Below are 17,030 nucleotides of genomic sequence, written 5' to 3'. Positions count from 1 at the left end.
TTTTTATAGAATGAGTTTGACATATTACATAATTAATAACATATTTATGAAATTCTGATATACTACTATACTACCATTTAATTATGTATCTGAATATCCTTGTAAAATAGATGTACTTGGAAAAAATTTGTTACTCCATCGCATTAAATTACAAGAGTGTATTTTGATCTCTTGCAAAATAATGTTTACTTCGATAAACTTGATAAGAAAAAACTAATGACTAATTAAATACTGTAATAAACACGTTCATTACAGGATGTCCCAGAAGTTTCTTTACTAAAATCTCCATATGCGATGCATATAACGATGCTTTTTTATTTTGCAGGATTGTACCTGTATGGGTGATCACCTCGTAACCCAGAGTGCTATGAAGAAATGTTACACAGAGGGAAGAAGAGGATTATTGGCGGCGGATTATTATAGTCTGACGCAGCGTAAGAAATTTTCTAAGGAAAATTAGGCTTGTCTCAAATCTACGTCAAGATTGCATCAGATTGCCTCAGGTTTGCGTTAGATTTGTATCAAAGTTACGTCTAGGTTTTTCTTTCCTCGGTAATAACAAGTTTTGAAACATCCACTATATATACATATGTATATAAGTAGTAGTCATTATTAGACCGGTTACTATCGAGTAAGAAACATATATTCTCTTGTTCCGTGAAGATCAAAGCAACATTAAAACGCTAGTTAGATTATAAAAGTATACTTAATCAAATGAATAATTAATTGCTAATTAAATTCGGACTATCGAAGAAAAATTCTAATTTCTAAAGTTTCACTTTCGTTTTTAATCTGAAATAAATCGGTACTATGGCTATATTACCTACGGAGATATATTCGTTAGAGGAATACTTGAAAAATAATCCTGATGTAAAGAAATCGGAGTTACAAATCATTCGCGATTGGCTGGATAAGCAACCTCATTTGCCAAAAGTAGACGACGTGATTTTATTGTTATTTTTTCACAGTAATTATTATCGACTAGAACCAAGTAAGACCACGATAGAAAACTACTATACTTTCAAGACTCACGTGCCAGAATTTTTCAGCAATAGAGACCCATTCTTAAAAGAAATTCGTTCACAATACAATGTCGTGTAAGTTGAATTCTAATAGTGTGTGTCAAACAAATATTAGAGATCGACAAATAATTGAACGAATTTAACGGAATATTATTTTCCTATAAACAGGCGTATTATTCAAGCGAAGAAATTTACCAAGGAAGGATATCAAATCATATATGGAGATATTGCGCATCCTGATCCATCTGCTTATGTCTTTTTTGATGCAACTAAATATTTTCTAATGACAACAGAGTTGGCATATTTAAAAGTAGGACCAGTTAACGGAATGGTGATAGTTACTGATGTACAGAACGTAACCTTGGGTCACATAGGTCGTATGAATATTATGGGATTAAAGAAATTTGTGTATTTTATACAAGAGGCTGCACCTATTCGTTTGAAACAAATATATATATTGAATTGGAATTCGGCGGTAGAGACTTTACTAAGTATAATAAAGCCCTTCATGAAGAAGGAACTATATCAAATGGTGAGTTTTATTTGAAATGATAAAAAATCAAATGAAATAACAGTAAAATTGATTGTTAGATAAACTTGACAACTATAGAAAAATTGGAAAAATTGATACCCGTCGATGCACTTCCAAATGAGATAGGTGGCAAGAGCGGTAACATAAAAGATCTCGTTAACGAGCAAACCAAATTGGTCGACGACAATCGCGAGTACTTTTTAATGGATGAGGCGAAGAATAAGTCAAACGAATCGTTACGAATCGGAAAGCCTAAATCTGCAAATGATCTTTTTGGTGTCGACGGGAGCTTCAAGAAACTCGAGATCGATTAAACAGATATGTATACATGTCTTTATTTATTGCGGTATAATTATAACAAACAAAGATGTATATTTTTTCATATATTTTAATAATTTTTTTTTTCAATATAATATTCACACGTGGTAATTAAATTTTGTCCTTGTATTATTCAATCAAATTACCATAATAAAATCTTTTACGAGTCACTTTTTGCTTATTAATCGACTGTTACATCATAATACTTCGATGATGTATCTCTTTTCAGCAATCTCTAACACGCGATAGCATAATTACAGGCTAAAAAGAGATTCCAAGCTATCATTTTATTTGACTCCTTTGCAAATATGCAAGAATCAACTAATACAATTCCAAAATCTTTAAATTAAATAGTAATGTATGTGTTCTAAAAAGTATGTATGTGTCGAAAAAAGTATGGTTACATGGGAATTAGATACATATCATGAAGATTTCAACATCGAAATTAAATATGCTATGTATTCTCGGAGAAGGAGATTTCATTTCTATCTGTACGAACGAATGAGATAGAGAATTTTCTAATTCGATTAGAAAATTAAAATAAACATCGTATTACCTTATTATAAATACTTGATACAAAAAACTGACGTCCAATCAATAATGCAAAGCGTTTTTAATCTGTCCATTTCGTTTTGAATACGAGCAAAACAAGATATACAGAATAATGCATTCTTAATTATGTTTAATTATGCGTATTCTCATCTGACCCATCGACAAAATATTCTTAAATGGCTTCGTGATGATGATTCGTCCGATTATGAACTTATATATAGAAGTCAACGTCAACGTGTCACGCAATTGTCAATCGTATGTTACTCACTCGTCATTGCTCTAAGACATCAATTGAGCTTGAATCCTTTAGTTTAATTCGTATTTCTTAAGAAGTCGTCGTCAGAACTAATCTTGAAAGAAAATATTTCTTGTGCACAAGGTAAAAAGAGAATCGTTTAAAGTAAACAAATAAAAGAAAAACAAAAAATAAGATTAACAGTGGACGTTTTATAGGATGTCATTAAAAACTGGAATTTCCTTCGAGGAGGAATTAAAGAAAAATCCAGAATTGAAGGAAGACGATATACGAACGTTAAGAGAGTGGTGTCAAAAGCAACCCCATTTGCCGAAAATCTCCGACACCGAGTTGACTCTCTTTTTACATAGTAATTACTATCGTATTGAGCCAACGAAAAGTACCATCGATACTTATTACACCGTACGAACTCACGTACCAGAATTTTTTTCTAACAGAGATCCTATTGGCTCGAAGGACCTCCGAAAAGCATTTCAAACAGTGTAAGTGTTGTGCATTTAGTCGAGTGTCAATCAAGCTACAAAAGATCAAGTTACAAACCTTATTTCAACATTCATTCTATATTCATTTACATAGATCGAATTTGGTTTTGAATGAAACCACCAATGATGGTTATAAAATCATTTACGGCAGACTGATAGATACCGAACCGTCGCATTACGTTTATAACGATGGTATGAAATTTCTTAACATGGTAATCGATCTCTGGCTTCGCGAAGACGGTACTTCCAAAGGTCACGTAATCCTCTTTGATACAAAGAACGTTGCATTTGGACACGTGGGTCGACTAAATCCCATGGGATTGAAAAAATTCCTTTACTACTTGCAAGAAGCCTTACCCGTACGTCTTAAGGGTTTCCATTTTATGAACACCTCGCCGGTTATGGACATTATTCTTAATATGATGAAGCCTTTCATGAAAAAGGAATTGATGGACATGGTAGACAAAAATTCGCTAAAGAAACAATTATAAGAAGTTTTATTTTCTACGACGTTCTCTCATTATATTTTCTTTCGCAGTTTCACATGCACTCGACTATGGAAACTTTGGCTAAGTTTATACCCTTGAAAATACTTCCAAACGAATCGGGTGGACAAGCAGGTCCTTTGAAGGACTTGAACGATGCACAAATTAAGAAATTAGATGACAATCGTGCTTGGTTTCAACAAGAGGAAACCTTATGTCGCGTTAACGAATCTCTGCGTCCCGGGAAAGGAAAAACAGCAACGGATCTGTTTGGTGTTGAAGGAAGCTTCAAAAAGCTCGAAATTGATTGAACAATTTATCCGACGAACCGACTTTATATATTTTTATCCGATAACTACCAAAAATTAGATCAAAATCTCCATTTCTTTGTCACTTTAATGAAATTGCAGTAATATGCGTTGTTATACGATTGAATATTTATTCAATATCTATATAGATGTAGGAAAAATATATGTAGAAAGATCGAGAAGCCTTGTCTCTTCCTAGAATAGAAATGGACTTCGATAGGAATCAAAATTCAGAATAATACGACAAATGGACGATCGTATCACGTAAGAGTATTACATAACACGGTTATACATTGTGTTCATTGTAAACTCTTTGAAACCAAAGAAAATAATATTCTTCAAAAATAAATAAATTTAGAGTGCTTTCGATTACAATTCACCAATCTTTTGCCCTAATCTAAAGAAAATAGAAATAGAAACATTCCATCGTCGTCAATCGTTGTATCATCGCGTGCAATATATTTAACCATGATGGAATAAAATAAACGAGTTGATGGTGTGAAGGTACCCTAAAACATATTACCTTCACCATCTCTCTTTAGTTTCTTATATTACTTTCACTGGAAGACAATCCTCTCACATCAGTCGGTTAACGCGTGTTCCTAAAGACGAGAAATATTCATAAGTTTTGTCAAGTCATTGATTTAAGAAAAATGAAAAGCTTGATCGTAAGTATATTAATTATAGGATTATACTAGGATTTATTTGATATTTCTATTTCTGTCGTAATAATTAGGAAATATTCCAGCGCGAATGTATCAACAGAAATAGATTTTTCTTCCAATTGTATTTTTCTTTCCAATTAGATCGTCGTCCTCGTTTTATCGAGTTCCTGTCTCGGAGACGTCTCACATATTTTATCTGAATATTCGACGACAACTACAAGTACATTATCACCATCTCCAAAACCTTATAGTTTTCAATACAAAGCGGGACGATATCCAGGACACGTTGATCGAATTCATGAAGAATCCGGAGATGGTTCTGGAAGCATTTATGGTAAATCTTCTCGTGACTTTATATCTCCTGACTTTATATTCATATTTGGACTTATTTGCTTATTAGGATCTTATTCGTTCGTTGATCCTAAGTACAAGGTCCGAAGAATAGATTATGTGGCTGACCAAAATGGATTTCATCCGTCGTTGATAAATTACGAAGATACGCTTAGACAACCCGTTGATTCGGAAGCTGTGAAACTCGCTAAGGAAAGGCATTTTCGACTTTACGAAAAATTGGCTGAAGCCAATGCGCACGATGTTGCAATCAATATTCCAAGGGTAAAGAAAATCTATTAAATCTATTAAATCTATTAAAATCTTTTATCTATTTCATATTATTGAACATTTCGGAAAGTCAATGCACATCGTTTTTCTAGGACACTGCCAGTGTTTCCAAAGCGAAGGACAAACATTTGCAGCTTTATCAGAAGATAGCTGAAGAACACGCGGCTATCGCATCTCAAAGAAAAGCGGAGCGCGCAGCATACGAGGCAACATCGGTTATTAACGATGTTAATGAATATCAAACGTATTAAAAATGCTAATTAAAGAAATCGATTTTTCAAATAGTATCAAATAATATTTCTAATAAATTTTGTCTTGAATTTAAAAGCAAGAACGAATGCGATGCGAATGCGATGCGAATGCGATGCGAATGCGATAAAAACAAAAAAGAGACGTGTATTATTAATAATTAACAACACGTGAATCATACACACATGAAATGTCCATAAGTGATTACCGGAAGTTGCGCTATATGTATTAAAAAAAGATAAATACTATAATTGCAGTATGTGTTGGTATAAAAGTCTAAGCGTGACAAAAAGTAGAATTGTCATTTTTCATATCTCCGGAAGGATGAAGTTCTACGGTATTTGGTTTCTGCTTTTTGCCATATTCTGTATCACGGTATGATTTTTCATTATTTCAAAAAACGTTCGTACAATATTTTAACTACTTATTATATGTATAAGTTTGCGTATTAATATTATCTATATGTAATCGCGCAAAAACGGGGCGTTTCCTTATCATATCGTAGGATGTTATGTATTATATTACGTGCTAATTTGCCTACATTCCTCGTTCGATTATGTATCTCTCTATATATATATATATATATATCTATCTTTAAAAAACTTATGAATAAAATAATGAATTGATATAAATAAAAAGAAACATAAAGTCATATATTAAAATAGCTAAATATACCAATACACGTGTGTATATCATAAATAATGATTATCAATAACGATATGATGTAAATTTATTCAGATTGCAGTGGGTAGAAGCATCGATTGTACCGATAATGCTTTTCTCAAATCTAAAAGCATTGCTTGTTACGGTCGTCGTGGAGGTGGAACAGGAAATACCGGGGGAAATACCGGGGGAAGCGACGGAGGTACAGGAAGTGGAACGAATGGAAGTGATGGAAATGGAGCTAATGGTGCACCAGGAGCTATGAATCCTATGGCTATGGCACAACGAGCAATGGGTGAAACTTTCATTTCACTTTTTTACAAATTTACGTAGTTTTCTATTTCAAACGTAAATATATTGCAGGTACGATGATGGACATGATGTCAAATATGAATCCCATGGGCTAAATCGCACATTCATTTGAAATTATTGCATTCTGTATCGAATCAACTTGCACAAATGTGTGTGATATTATTAGTACTTTATAATAATCTAAAATGTTTCTTCTTGTGTTGTTCAAAATATTACTATATTAAATAATAATAATTAATGAAAAAAATCATCCTAATTAGCATTCAAATAAATCCAAATAGTTAATATTCACGTCAACGGATAAAGAATTTATTTACCAATAATATTGGCAGTAATATTAGAAACTATACAAAGTATTACGAATATACGATATATATACGTGTGTATATATTTTATGAAATAATTATACATTAAACACATATAAAAAATTGTTTAATACTCTTTTTTACTTATTTACATTAATATCTTTTTCTCTTTACCGTATAAGGTGATTTCAAAAAGTAAACGTACCTTATACAATTTGAAGATAACAATTTCTATATTGTATTACAATCAATATATAAATGATTTTATTGTATCCTTTACTTTAATCATTTAAATTGTAATACATATGTTTTAGAATAATCTTTTACGATTTAGATGATCTGCTGTGAATATTTCCAAAATCGATCTCTTAAATACGCTTGAAAAGAAAACAAAACATTATAAAAACTCTATTTTATAATTCACTTTTATGTAGGATTGTTAAAAAATCATTGGACGATTCTCTTAGACACTATTTTTACATAATTTAATTGTCTCGTAAACTTTTTATGTCAAGTAAGTTTATATTATAAACATTAAATCTACTACACTTCTAGTGTTTAAATTTCTATGTATATGAACACACCAAAGACAGCTATATTGAATCATGTTCCATATGTGTATGTATACACATACGTATACTCCGAAAGGAGTTAAGAGATATTCTTTTTTTTAGATATCCCCGTAGCTTTATTCCTTATAAGCTCTTTACTTTCTTAGTAAATGTGTAAGATCTTTATTCTGTTTTTGTAATGTAATATCTGTTCTTTCCGCTTTATCTGTTATATTGTCAATTAAATCATTTTGTGAATCGATCTCTTCTGAAAGTCCAATTGCTAAGCCTTTCAATCGTGCCAAAGACCCACTCATTTCATCTAAATTTTGTTCTAAAACTTTTGTTATATTATTTTTCGACGAACTTATTCTTTGATCTTCATCGTCATCTAGAAGACCTTGAAGTTTAAGCGATGGGTGATTATTAGCCATATTAGTTTGAACTTGATCTAAGGAATTAGATAAAGTTGGCGATGATGTAGATCCAAAACTTGTAGATTCTGGTAGTTTGGTAGACGGTACAGGAGTGTCCAGGGATTTTCCACTGAGATAATTTTTTAAACTACCAAAGACACTCTTTATACCTTGAATGTGTTTTTGGCTAAATCTTAATGCGCTGTTAATATCATCCAACCTCTTTTCTGTCCTTTCTAATTGTTCTCTTTGTCTAATTAATTCCTGAAATTGTATTAATTTATTACTTTTTATTTACTTAATAGAAATATTTTTAAATCAAGCTAATAAGTGAATTATATTTGTCATTTAATAATGGTAATTTAGATATATATTAACCTCTGCTGTAGCTGCACCAATCTGTTCAGAGTCTCTCAAAAGAGAAATAGATCGCTCCGATGAATGAATAGTACGCTCTTCTATTTCTTTTCTACGTTGCAATAACTGCTGACGTTTAGATTCAAGTTCATTGTCAAAATTATTGACATAATTATATGATGAGCTAGGTGCCCTTGTTGGTGCACTTTTTAAAAATGTTTCATCATCTACGTCATCTTCTAATTCAAAAAATGGATTCTTAGTATCACTCAAATAATGTTTTCCTGCCATTTTGCACAATAACGTAAAATAACTGATAAATAATCTTGGAATTCGTTTCTCTCAAAACTTTAGTTGAATCACTTATTATGCACACCACACTGATATACACACATACTTGTGAAATTTGCTCTCCTATCTATTGTCACTAACTAACCTATGTAAGGTAAAAATCAATTTGACCAATATGCGCTCAATTCAATAGTTATTGATAAATTTATACAAACTCTGAAACAATTAGATACAATTAAAAATTCTTAAATATATATTTTATTAAAAGAACAATTGAAACATATGAGAGTAGTGTTTTTACTCATTTTCTCTTTCGAAAATATTAATTCACTAAAATTCTACAAGATGGTGCGAACGATACCCCATCATTGTAGCAAATAATTCCTATTGTGACAATTAGCCAAAGTTTGTTATTAGAACTGTTAGTAATACTTACAGAGAAATTCTTTTCAAATATTCTAGGTTAAATCTATTATAAGTAATAAACTTCTTTTTATTAAAGCAGTATGGATTTATCAAAGCTTACAAATGAAAGGAAATTATATCTTTGTCGATGGTATTTTCGTGGTAGGTATTAACGATCAAATAAAAAAGACAACAAATTAAGTTCGTGACAACACATATTTGATTATAAAATATATCATTTTAATTTTCTTTATAATAGCAGGATTTGCACTACTTCCATTTCTTTGGGCTGTTAATGCAATTTGGTTTATACGAGAAGCATTCATTGTACCAGCTTATGAGGAACAAAAGTACATTAAAAGATGTATGTATTCAATCATTTTTATCTAAAGTGAATTTTTAATAGACGAATAACATAGAAGTATAATATTTCAGATGTAATATTTTCCGGCATTGGAGCAATTTTATGGACGATTGCCCTTGTTGCGTGGATCGTAACATTCCAAACACAAAGAGCTGCATGGGGAGAATTTGCAGACCATATTAGTTATATTATTCCTGTTGGTATTCCTTGATTACCTTTATATTATTCCTTGTGATATATATATATATCTTTATATTTTATTATTATATTTATTTTATACAAAAATTGCTACTTATTGTGTAAGCGAAAATACATTTTTACTTCAAAGACAGGAATTAACTTATATTCATAAGACACAATTATTGTAAAAATATATCATTTATTTTACGGTAATGATCAATATTTCAATGAATATTGAGTAATTTTGTAAGTATGTACATATAATAATACATCCATTTTCATTTTTAAACACTTTCTTGTATCTTAATCAAAAGATACACCTCATTTATACTGCCCTTCGTCTCTGTGCATATAATCGTATATCTTTATAAACTAATCTGGATAAAAACTGAAATATATAAAATTGAGCGGTTTACATATACAGCGAGTCATGTAAGTATTCGTATTTTCACCAATTGTCAACTTTAAACGAATAATATTTGTTTAGAATGCAAGTTTAGAAATTCTTAAGTATATATAATGTATTTATAAAATTTACTTACAAGTAGAGCTAACATGTTTGCAGACATAAGCATATAAAAAACATTATGCCATCCTGCCCATTGTGAAACAAATCCTGTTAATAATGGACCAACCGCAGCACCGATACTGCCTGTTCCATCAATAATTGCAGTAACTGTTGCTAAAGCTTTAGAACTATCCCCTAAACTAGGATGAGTTCCTAATTCAGCAGATACTGCAGTTGTTATTAAAGCATATGGTCCATTGACTAACAATCCTGTTATTAACAATAATAGTATACTGACACCTAAACTCATACTTTCCAAACAATCATAAATAAATAACTAAAAAACAAAAATTATCAATATAATAAATTAATATGATTTTATGAACATTTTTTTAAATATAGAAAATATTACCGTTGGAATTGCAAGTCCAAGCATTATAGAACATGTTAAAGCACTCATTCCACTGTAGTCTGATATAACGCCAGCAATTATTGCACCCGCAATACCTCCTACATCAAATAATGCTGATAAACATGCACTTAATGTTGTGCTGTATGTACCTAAAAAGTATAAATACAAATAATGATAATTTTGTTATCAATAATTCAAAAAAAAAAAAATAATAAATTTTAAAAATAATTAATTTAATATTTCATTATCGTATAAATTCACGTACTTGAAACTGCAATATACAGCGGCAACCAGTAAAGCAATGTGTAGCTTACAAGTTTTGCAAAGAATAATGAAAAGGAATATTCAAGTACACCGGGTATTTGTGCAGCTTCAACAAATCCAATAGCATTCTCTTTGGTATGATTGTAGAAACGTCTATTTGTTGATAATATTGGACTTGTTTCTGATCTTAAACTTGCTGAATCCTTTTAAAATAAAAATCTATATTAGTTTTAACTATCAAAAATTAAGAGTACATTAAGTATTATATAATATTTAATAATTAATATATATTTACTACAATGTCACTGAATATATGCATGCACTTACATTAGTAACGTTTTGTTCACGGTAGACACAGCGATAGATGACACGCTAGGTAAAGGAAATGGGTACTTTTTAGTGGGCATATTGTGTCAAGTGCATAAATTATATGAATTAAAAACGAATCAACTATATATGAAATTTGTCAGTATTATTACACACACCAGAAGATTATTTGTTATTGTGGAATACTACAAAAGAAACTGAATATATAAATAGCATGAGGCACCGAACTTGATTACATTGAATAACTTCTAAATTGTTTCTCCAAAAAATTATTTCTACGAAGGGTACATGGTGTCAAGAAGAACATAATGTGGAGTACATGACATCTTTATATAAGTGGAGGTGTTAAAATAATTTTTTGTTCAATATACAATTTAAAAGTTATTCGAGATAATCAAGTTAGGTATCATATTCATACTGTATATACAAGATGGTAAAAACAGGATCCAATATTTTAAGAGCTTATAGTACCTTTTTATAAGCTTATAAGTACTTGATAAGTCCTTCAAAAATCAAACCCTTTCTTTTTACCATCCTGTATAAAGTATATATAAATATTAGAAAGTAAATATGAAAAAGAAACAGGAAAAAGAAGTAATAGTAGTAAAATTTTTTAACTTGAAGATAATGGTGATAATTGTCATGCTTGTACTTCATGTATCAACGTGCAATTTACTTTAGTTAGGTAAAAAGTTAAGATATCATTTTATTTTACTCAATTCATCACTAAATGCAATGTTATATTTTTACTGACTGTAATTAGAATAGCGATGGTATATGTAATATGTATTGTTTGTCATATTACATAGAATATTAGTATGTAATATCATTTCACTATTATTAAAAACTTACATCTTCTCCGATAGTACGAGATTCTTCGATATCTCCAATATCTTCATCTGAACTGTTAGTTGCATCTAGTTTTCTATATCCAAATGAATTAGGAGGAAAACAACCTACATCAATAGGTGCAGGTGCTAGGAATAAAAAAATAATAAATCCTGCCACTCCCATTATTGTTCCTGGTATCATGAAACTTAAACCCCAGTTAGATTCAACAAAATTAGCTGCAAGTAAAGTGCCCAATATATTTCCTAAAGATGTATGAGAATTCCATATTCCAAAAATTAAGCCTCGTTTTCCTCTTCCAAACCAATTTCCCACAACTGTTACTACACCTGGCCAACCAGAAGTTTGAAATACTCCACCCGCAGCCTAAAAAAAATAATTAATGTATATAAATTTTGTTATATGTATATATAATTTACATTATATTAATACTAACCTGAATCAAAATAAAATACCATAAGTTATGTATCTTATACGGTCTAGCAATTCCAAATAAATAACAAGAAATACCAGATGCTAGCATACCAAAGGAAAGAAAATAACGCAGATTAACACGCTCAGCAATAAAACCACTAAATAAAAAAATAAAAAATTAATATTAATGCAGTTTCTTGGATCCTACAATGATTAGTAAGCTTGCTTAAAACTATCACCTGAGAAACATAGCAGCTGCGTATGCAAATAGGAATGCTGAATCCAACATACCGAGTAATGCTGGAGCATCTGATTTGTCTATCAAAATAAAAATATCCTAATCAAATCTAGTAATATAAGAATAATTTTGTATAATATGCACTGTATTAAAATAATATAATCAAATGTTATTTACCAAATGGAGCCCAATCACACCATGTATCTCGATTGGTATCATTAATTATAATATCAGGTGGTGGTGATACGCGGCTACAATTAAGACTTAATACATTTTTAACCACAGATATAGGTTTCCTTGTCATGTGGTAACAGGTATATGCTAAATATGTAAGTGCTAATATGCCTCCTTGATGCCATATAAGTCGATTTATACGACGATGAGAACAACATTTTGACATTATATATTGGATCATTTGTAAACCCCATGGGGCATCTTTTAAAGATATCATATTTAAGAACTTTTATCAATAATTTTTTAACGTAGTTCACAATGTGTTTGTGTATATTCAGATGCTAATCTATACTTTCTTATCAATATCAAAATAAATAGTTTGGACTAAACTATTAATAATGTTTCAACAAATAAAAAGAGTTCTCATTAAAGACATTTCAACTATGCTTCTTCTTGAAAATTGTTATATTGTATTAAAAGATTTATATACTTTTTGTTTATATATATATATATATATATATATAATTTTGTACAAATATTGAAAAAACTATACATTTGTAGAAATACTATCCACACTTTAGAATATAATAAAGAAATACTATAATTGAAAACATAAAAGCAGCATTTAAAATACTACACTATTTTTAAAACATATGTTATAAGACTCCACATAATTCAATTATTTGTTATTGTGTTCATGAACCAAACAAAATAAGATTTAACATTGATAAAAAGAATGTATAGACTAAAATGTACAGAATGAGTCATAACCTAAAAGAAAATAAACAAAGAAAATAAATTTTAATTATGGATATATAAGAATAACTAAGTTATATTAATTGCTCACTTTGAACAAAGTAAAGATTGTAATTATTAAACTTACATGACGTGATATGATAATTCTAAATGGAATGTTTATTATCCTGAGTAACAAAGTGACAGCTGGTCAAACATGAAACACACAAAGACTCGAATTGAGTCATGACTTATTATCACATATAGGAAATAACTTTCACTTCGTTTCTCAATCAAAGTTCAAAGAGTATTTTTCAAAACGCGCGAAATTTGAATTAAAAAGGAACAAGAAGTTTAGCTGTATTATTATTATAATACAGCTTCACCAATATTGTGTATATTAGGTAAAATTATAAGTGACTAAATTTATTAAATATGAGAATTCTTATATTATTTCGAAAAGATCAAGAAATTGTCTATCATAGTCATAACCATAACCCTAACTAGGAAGATAACTCTATTTATAATTTTATCATTTTTATTTTAACCAAAAAATTTTCTATGTATTTTTTAATTATATAATTAAGAGTATTTACATTTTAGTACTATAGAAATATATATACCAATATGTTGATTGAAGAATGTGAATCTATTTTCCAATGGCATCCAGAAATTATACTTACTTCGACTTCGCCAGTTACATGGCAAGGCCTTCTAATGATCACAATCCCTTCGAATGCAATAGAAAAACAAAAAGTTAAACTGAAATTAATTTTACCAAATTATCCACTGATACACGATGCAGTGCTTAATTTTGGTAAGAGCTATGCTTTTTTACAAAAACGAACATTTATTACAAGTGTAAATGATTTAATTCAAAAATCTTCTTCAGTATCATCTTTTTTGAGATTACTGCAATCACTTATTGTGAGTTTATGTTTATATTAACATTCATCATTTAATACAAAATATGTTAATTAATTAAAGTCACATTTTAATGTAGAGTGAAACTATCGATAAATTAAACGAAGAATATAATGTACCAATTGATCAATCACCTACTGCCATACTTCAAGATCTAAAAGATATCTTTGAATCTAAATCTGTAAGTTGTGAAATATGAAAATATGAATATTGAATATAATTCTATATCAGATATGCAATTTAATCATTTTATTTTTCCAAGGGCATTACGTTATCATCTAATAGTTCCTTAGATACAATCAAATTATCATTGAAAAACATTCATATTGTATTGAAAAGAACTAATGATAATATCAATCCATGGAATGTTATATCCAATGATTTACCGGAGATATCTGCATTAGGATCTTTTAATCAAAAAATATCTTCTCTAACTATTATAAAAGATAAATTTAAACAACAAGTAGATAGATTTGATGCCTTATGGAAAGTCTTGTCAGAAATTGATAAGTAAATTGAAATATATATAATTAAATAAAATTAATTTTTATAAATGTAAAACACATACACACACACACACGCACATTGCTTTTACGTGTAATAATATTTTTATTTACAGAAATTGCTGTGTACTAGATCCAATTCCTACAAAACCGAATCACTTATATAGGCGTATTTACTTATCACAATCATTATCTATATTAATTACAATAGATCCCTTAAATCCTACTTCCCCTCCAAATCTTAAATTTTTAGGCAGTGATGTTGATGTACAAAGACAAAAAGATATTATTTCAAAGAACATGCATGTATGTGTTACGATTAACAATTAAAAATTGTTAGCAATAGCTTGATTATGTTTATTACTGTTGCAAATTTGCAGATCTGGAACTCAGAAAAAAGTATATTACAGAATTTACTCATTTTGTTAGATATATCTGAATTTCCTTCCCAAAAAGAACAAAGTGATAGCATCGATGATCAAAATTGTATGTTTATGAATGAAGAATGTTGTATTTGCTTTTCTTTAGAATCAGATACGGAACAATTTCCAAATAAAATTTGCGATAATATTAAATGCAGAAGACATTTTCATACAAAATGTTTGCTACAAGTATGTAAAGTTTTTCAAAAATGTACTAAAAAAATATTCATTTTAATTAATTTATTAAATCTATATTGTTATATATATATATATATATTTCAGTGGTTACAAGCAGTAGCTGGGAACCAGGTTGCATTTGATCACATACATGGTTCCTGTCCTCATTGTGAAGAAAATATATCCTGTCCTATTAATTAATTTTATAATTGATCAAAGTGTTAATTTAAATAATAAATACAAATCTTATTTTCTCTAAATACATGCATATGGAAATAATTATTTTCTTTTGACCATTGTAAGATTAAAAACGTAGTCTCTATTAGGATTACGCGTGAATAGAAATGAATAGAAACATTACATTATCATTAGATTTAAAATACACGATTTCTATAACTATATTTGACGTTAGTTTATACTTTCTTTTGAATTTAAATTTCACTTATAATCTATTATGTATATATGTCCTTAGAAATGTCATATATATGTCACATAAATATATATACATATAATATAAAATATCATTTTGAATTAAACCCCCCTAGGACTACATTGTACTCAAATTAATCAATAATATATAATTGTTGCGTCATAATGAAAATAAAAATTCTATATTTGTTAATGTGTATTAAGTTCTTATTAGTGCTATCAACGATCGCAGATGAGAAAGAAATAATAGTGAAATTTGAAAAACCACCTTTTAGAACTGATCCATTTACAAATGCCCTGCTTAAAATACAATCATATGAAGATTTATGTATGTATTATCAAAATATTATTGATCACAATACTTTATTTAAATATTTATTTCAGAAAATATCAATTTTATATCTATTTGTGTGTGTGAAGTTATAAATATAATTTTTTTATTATAGGTAGAAAATGGTTTGTAAATCGTAAACAAAATCATGCAAAATTTCTTAAACGTTTTAACGAAGAAGATAACTATGATCATAAGATTATAATAATCATAGACTTTACTGAATATATAGTAAAAGATATTGAAAACAGTGTAACATTATTAGATAATACGAAATCTTATTTTATGAAAAGCAATGGAACCCTAGCACGGAGAGATTCTATTTTAAGGAGTAAGTTATATTGACACATAAATTATATTAAAATTTGAGAACATTTTGGGAAAGATAAATATTTTAAAATACATTACTCATATTAAGTACTGCTTATCAGTTTTGTTAATTTTATAGGCTTATATCTGGTATCTCAGCAAGTTATCGCTTTTCAAAAGCTTATTCGTGATTTATCACATATAAGCACAGGAGATGCGGTACTTCAGGATAAATGGAATCAAACGATTGTATTGTCTTTGCAATACACTAATTTGATGAAAGATACGGTGGATAAAAGTATTATTGATACTCTCGTTTCAACTAAAGACAAAATAATGGAAACAAGATCTATAATGGAATTAAATAAAAGAAATTTTGATCCGAATATAATGAAATGTGAATTGTGAACATTTTTTGTGATAATTTAAACAAAATAGAAACTATCCGAGAGAGAGAAAAAGATATTATATTAATTTAAATAAATCGATTCAGAAGATTAATATCCTGATCTCTTTCCATAAAAATATATATATATATAAACATTAAAACAAATAATTTCTATTTTATTATAATATTTGTATGCAAGCACGAAATATGTGTGTGTTTGTTTAAAAATAAGTATTGTACACTTTATATGAACAGCACAAGAAGATTTTAACAGTATGATTAGATACATACA

The 17,030-nt window shown here is 29.0% G+C and overlaps 7 protein-coding genes across 19 annotated transcripts; 5 read left to right on the top strand and 2 right to left on the bottom strand.

The window, feature by feature from the left end:
- The first annotated feature begins 614 nt into the window (after nt 1–614).
- LOC106785693 lies at nt 615–2,043 on the top strand. The gene is made up of 3 exons (XM_014746350.1): nt 615–1,097; nt 1,191–1,554; nt 1,614–2,043. The coding sequence occupies exons 1-3, from the start codon at nt 811–813 to the stop codon at nt 1,866–1,868; spliced, it is 906 nt and encodes a 301-aa protein (XP_014601836.1). The 5' UTR covers nt 615–810; the 3' UTR covers nt 1,869–2,043.
- A 451-nt stretch (nt 2,044–2,494) lies between these two features.
- Nucleotides 2,495–4,317, top strand: LOC106785690 (alpha-tocopherol transfer protein-like). 2 transcript variants are annotated; one of them, XM_014746346.1, is made up of 4 exons: nt 2,495–2,803; nt 2,878–3,162; nt 3,257–3,620; nt 3,701–4,317. In XM_014746346.1, the coding sequence occupies exons 2-4, from the start codon at nt 2,879–2,881 to the stop codon at nt 3,956–3,958; spliced, it is 906 nt and encodes a 301-aa protein (XP_014601832.1). In that variant the 5' UTR covers nt 2,495–2,803; nt 2,878; the 3' UTR covers nt 3,959–4,317. The 2 variants fall into 2 exon arrangements, with proteins under 2 accessions (XP_014601832.1, XP_014601833.1); XM_014746347.1 differs by having other exon boundaries at nt 2,606–2,803; nt 2,864–3,162; nt 3,701–4,131.
- Nucleotides 4,318–4,417: 100 nt separating this feature from the next.
- On the top strand, nt 4,418–6,884 carry LOC106785696 (cuticle protein 16.8). The gene is made up of 6 exons (XM_014746354.1): nt 4,418–4,623; nt 4,762–4,954; nt 5,021–5,235; nt 5,334–5,865; nt 6,229–6,448; nt 6,517–6,884. Exons 1-4 carry the CDS (start codon nt 4,609–4,611, stop codon nt 5,490–5,492), a joined length of 582 nt encoding a protein of 193 aa, XP_014601840.1. The 5' UTR covers nt 4,418–4,608; the 3' UTR covers nt 5,493–5,865; nt 6,229–6,448; nt 6,517–6,884.
- A 100-nt stretch (nt 6,885–6,984) lies between these two features.
- Nucleotides 6,985–8,493, bottom strand: LOC106785694 (synaptosomal-associated protein 29). Its single transcript, XM_014746351.1, has 2 exons — nt 8,116–8,493; nt 6,985–8,001 (listed from the first exon to the last, which is right to left on the bottom strand). The coding sequence occupies exons 1-2, from the start codon at nt 8,383–8,385 to the stop codon at nt 7,477–7,479; spliced, it is 795 nt and encodes a 264-aa protein (XP_014601837.1). The 5' UTR covers nt 8,386–8,493; the 3' UTR covers nt 6,985–7,476.
- LOC106785697 (gamma-secretase subunit pen-2) lies at nt 8,468–9,518 on the top strand. Of its 8 annotated transcripts, none has more exons than XM_014746361.1 (4): nt 8,468–8,539; nt 8,891–8,952; nt 9,053–9,154; nt 9,226–9,518. In XM_014746361.1, exons 2-4 carry the CDS (start codon nt 8,892–8,894, stop codon nt 9,363–9,365), a joined length of 303 nt encoding a protein of 100 aa, XP_014601847.1. In that variant the 5' UTR covers nt 8,468–8,539; nt 8,891; the 3' UTR covers nt 9,366–9,518. The 8 variants fall into 8 exon arrangements, with proteins under 8 accessions (XP_014601847.1, XP_014601843.1, XP_014601842.1 ...); XM_014746357.1 differs by having other exon boundaries at nt 9,050–9,154; XM_014746356.1 differs by having other exon boundaries at nt 8,471–8,539; nt 8,888–8,952; nt 9,050–9,154.
- Nucleotides 9,517–13,943, bottom strand: LOC106785687 (sugar phosphate exchanger 2). 3 transcript variants are annotated; one of them, XM_014746337.1, is made up of 10 exons: nt 13,879–13,943; nt 12,524–12,781; nt 12,348–12,426; nt 12,131–12,266; nt 11,698–12,060; nt 10,846–10,890; nt 10,520–10,721; nt 10,255–10,403; nt 9,877–10,179; nt 9,517–9,722 (listed from the first exon to the last, which is right to left on the bottom strand). In XM_014746337.1, the coding sequence occupies exons 1-10, from the start codon at nt 13,919–13,921 to the stop codon at nt 9,660–9,662; spliced, it is 1,641 nt and encodes a 546-aa protein (XP_014601823.1). In that variant the 5' UTR covers nt 13,922–13,943; the 3' UTR covers nt 9,517–9,659. The 3 variants fall into 3 exon arrangements, with proteins under 3 accessions (XP_014601823.1, XP_014601825.1, XP_014601824.1); XM_014746339.1 differs by lacking the exon at nt 13,879–13,943 and adding an exon at nt 13,404–13,483; XM_014746338.1 differs by lacking the exon at nt 10,846–10,890.
- Nucleotides 13,441–16,851, top strand: LOC106785688 (E3 ubiquitin-protein ligase FANCL). Of its 3 annotated transcripts, none has more exons than XM_014746342.1 (9): nt 13,441–13,659; nt 13,859–14,182; nt 14,259–14,360; nt 14,442–14,689; nt 14,799–14,988; nt 15,063–15,293; nt 15,387–16,038; nt 16,157–16,372; nt 16,490–16,851. In XM_014746342.1, exons 2-7 carry the CDS (start codon nt 13,883–13,885, stop codon nt 15,480–15,482), a joined length of 1,167 nt encoding a protein of 388 aa, XP_014601828.1. In that variant the 5' UTR covers nt 13,441–13,659; nt 13,859–13,882; the 3' UTR covers nt 15,483–16,038; nt 16,157–16,372; nt 16,490–16,851. The 3 variants fall into 3 exon arrangements, with proteins under 3 accessions (XP_014601828.1, XP_014601829.1, XP_014601827.1); XM_014746343.1 differs by having other exon boundaries at nt 13,859–14,072; nt 14,148–14,182; nt 16,157–16,847; XM_014746341.1 differs by having other exon boundaries at nt 16,157–16,847.
- Nucleotides 16,852–17,030: the final 179 nt, after the last annotated feature.

This window comes from Polistes canadensis, unplaced genomic scaffold (assembly GCF_001313835.1).
Source record: "Polistes canadensis isolate GaletaPanama2010 unplaced genomic scaffold, ASM131383v1 scaffold_55, whole genome shotgun sequence".
Classification (NCBI taxonomy): Eukaryota; Metazoa; Arthropoda; class Insecta; order Hymenoptera; family Vespidae; genus Polistes; species Polistes canadensis.
This window is presented reverse-complemented; position numbering and strand designations above follow the sequence as displayed.

Excerpts from the sequence above, each read along its gene's own strand:
- LOC106785688 (XM_014746342.1), top strand. The coding sequence starts at position 13,883 with ATGTTGATTGAAGAATGTGAATCTATTTTCCAATGGCATCCAGAAATT. Across the intron at positions 14,183-14,258 it reads GATTACTGCAATCACTTATT|AGTGAAACTATCGATAAATT; the intron begins GTGAGTTTATGT and ends ATTTTAATGTAG. Across the intron at positions 15,294-15,386 it reads ATACAAAATGTTTGCTACAA|TGGTTACAAGCAGTAGCTGG; the intron begins GTATGTAAAGTT and ends TATATATTTCAG.
- LOC106785687 (XM_014746337.1), bottom strand. The coding sequence starts at position 13,921 with ATGCCATTGGAAAATAGATTCACATTCTTCAATCAACATATTG. Across the intron at positions 12,782-13,878 it reads ATTCTTCAATCAACATATTG|ATGCCCCATGGGGTTTACAA; the intron begins GTATATATATTT and ends TATCTTTAAAAG. Across the intron at positions 12,427-12,523 it reads GTGTGATTGGGCTCCATTTG|ACAAATCAGATGCTCCAGCA; the intron begins GTAAATAACATT and ends TTATTTTGATAG.
- LOC106785690 (XM_014746346.1), top strand. The coding sequence starts at position 2,879 with ATGTCATTAAAAACTGGAATTTCCTTCGAGGAGGAATTAAAGAAAAAT. Across the intron at positions 3,163-3,256 it reads CGAAAAGCATTTCAAACAGT|ATCGAATTTGGTTTTGAATG; the intron begins GTAAGTGTTGTG and ends TCATTTACATAG. Across the intron at positions 3,621-3,700 it reads AAAAGGAATTGATGGACATG|TTTCACATGCACTCGACTAT; the intron begins GTAGACAAAAAT and ends TTTCTTTCGCAG.
- LOC106785696 (XM_014746354.1), top strand. Across the intron at positions 4,955-5,020 it reads TGGTTCTGGAAGCATTTATG|GATCTTATTCGTTCGTTGAT; the intron begins GTAAATCTTCTC and ends TTTGCTTATTAG. Across the intron at positions 5,236-5,333 it reads TTGCAATCAATATTCCAAGG|GACACTGCCAGTGTTTCCAA; the intron begins GTAAAGAAAATC and ends TCGTTTTTCTAG.
- LOC106785697 (XM_014746357.1), top strand. The coding sequence starts at position 8,892 with ATGGATTTATCAAAGCTTACAAATGAAAGGAAATTATATCTTTGTCGA. Across the intron at positions 8,953-9,049 it reads TTGTCGATGGTATTTTCGTG|CAGGATTTGCACTACTTCCA; the intron begins GTAGGTATTAAC and ends TCTTTATAATAG. Across the intron at positions 9,155-9,225 it reads ACAAAAGTACATTAAAAGAT|ATGTAATATTTTCCGGCATT; the intron begins GTATGTATTCAA and ends ATAATATTTCAG.
- LOC106785693 (XM_014746350.1), top strand. The coding sequence starts at position 811 with ATGGCTATATTACCTACGGAGATATATTCGTTAGAGGAATACTTGAAA. Across the intron at positions 1,098-1,190 it reads CGTTCACAATACAATGTCGT|GCGTATTATTCAAGCGAAGA; the intron begins GTAAGTTGAATT and ends TCCTATAAACAG. Across the intron at positions 1,555-1,613 it reads AGAAGGAACTATATCAAATG|ATAAACTTGACAACTATAGA; the intron begins GTGAGTTTTATT and ends ATTGATTGTTAG.
- LOC106785694 (XM_014746351.1), bottom strand. The coding sequence starts at position 8,385 with ATGGCAGGAAAACATTATTTGAGTGATACTAAGAATCCATTTTTTGAA. Across the intron at positions 8,002-8,115 it reads TTGGTGCAGCTACAGCAGAG|GAATTAATTAGACAAAGAGA; the intron begins GTTAATATATAT and ends ATACAATTTCAG.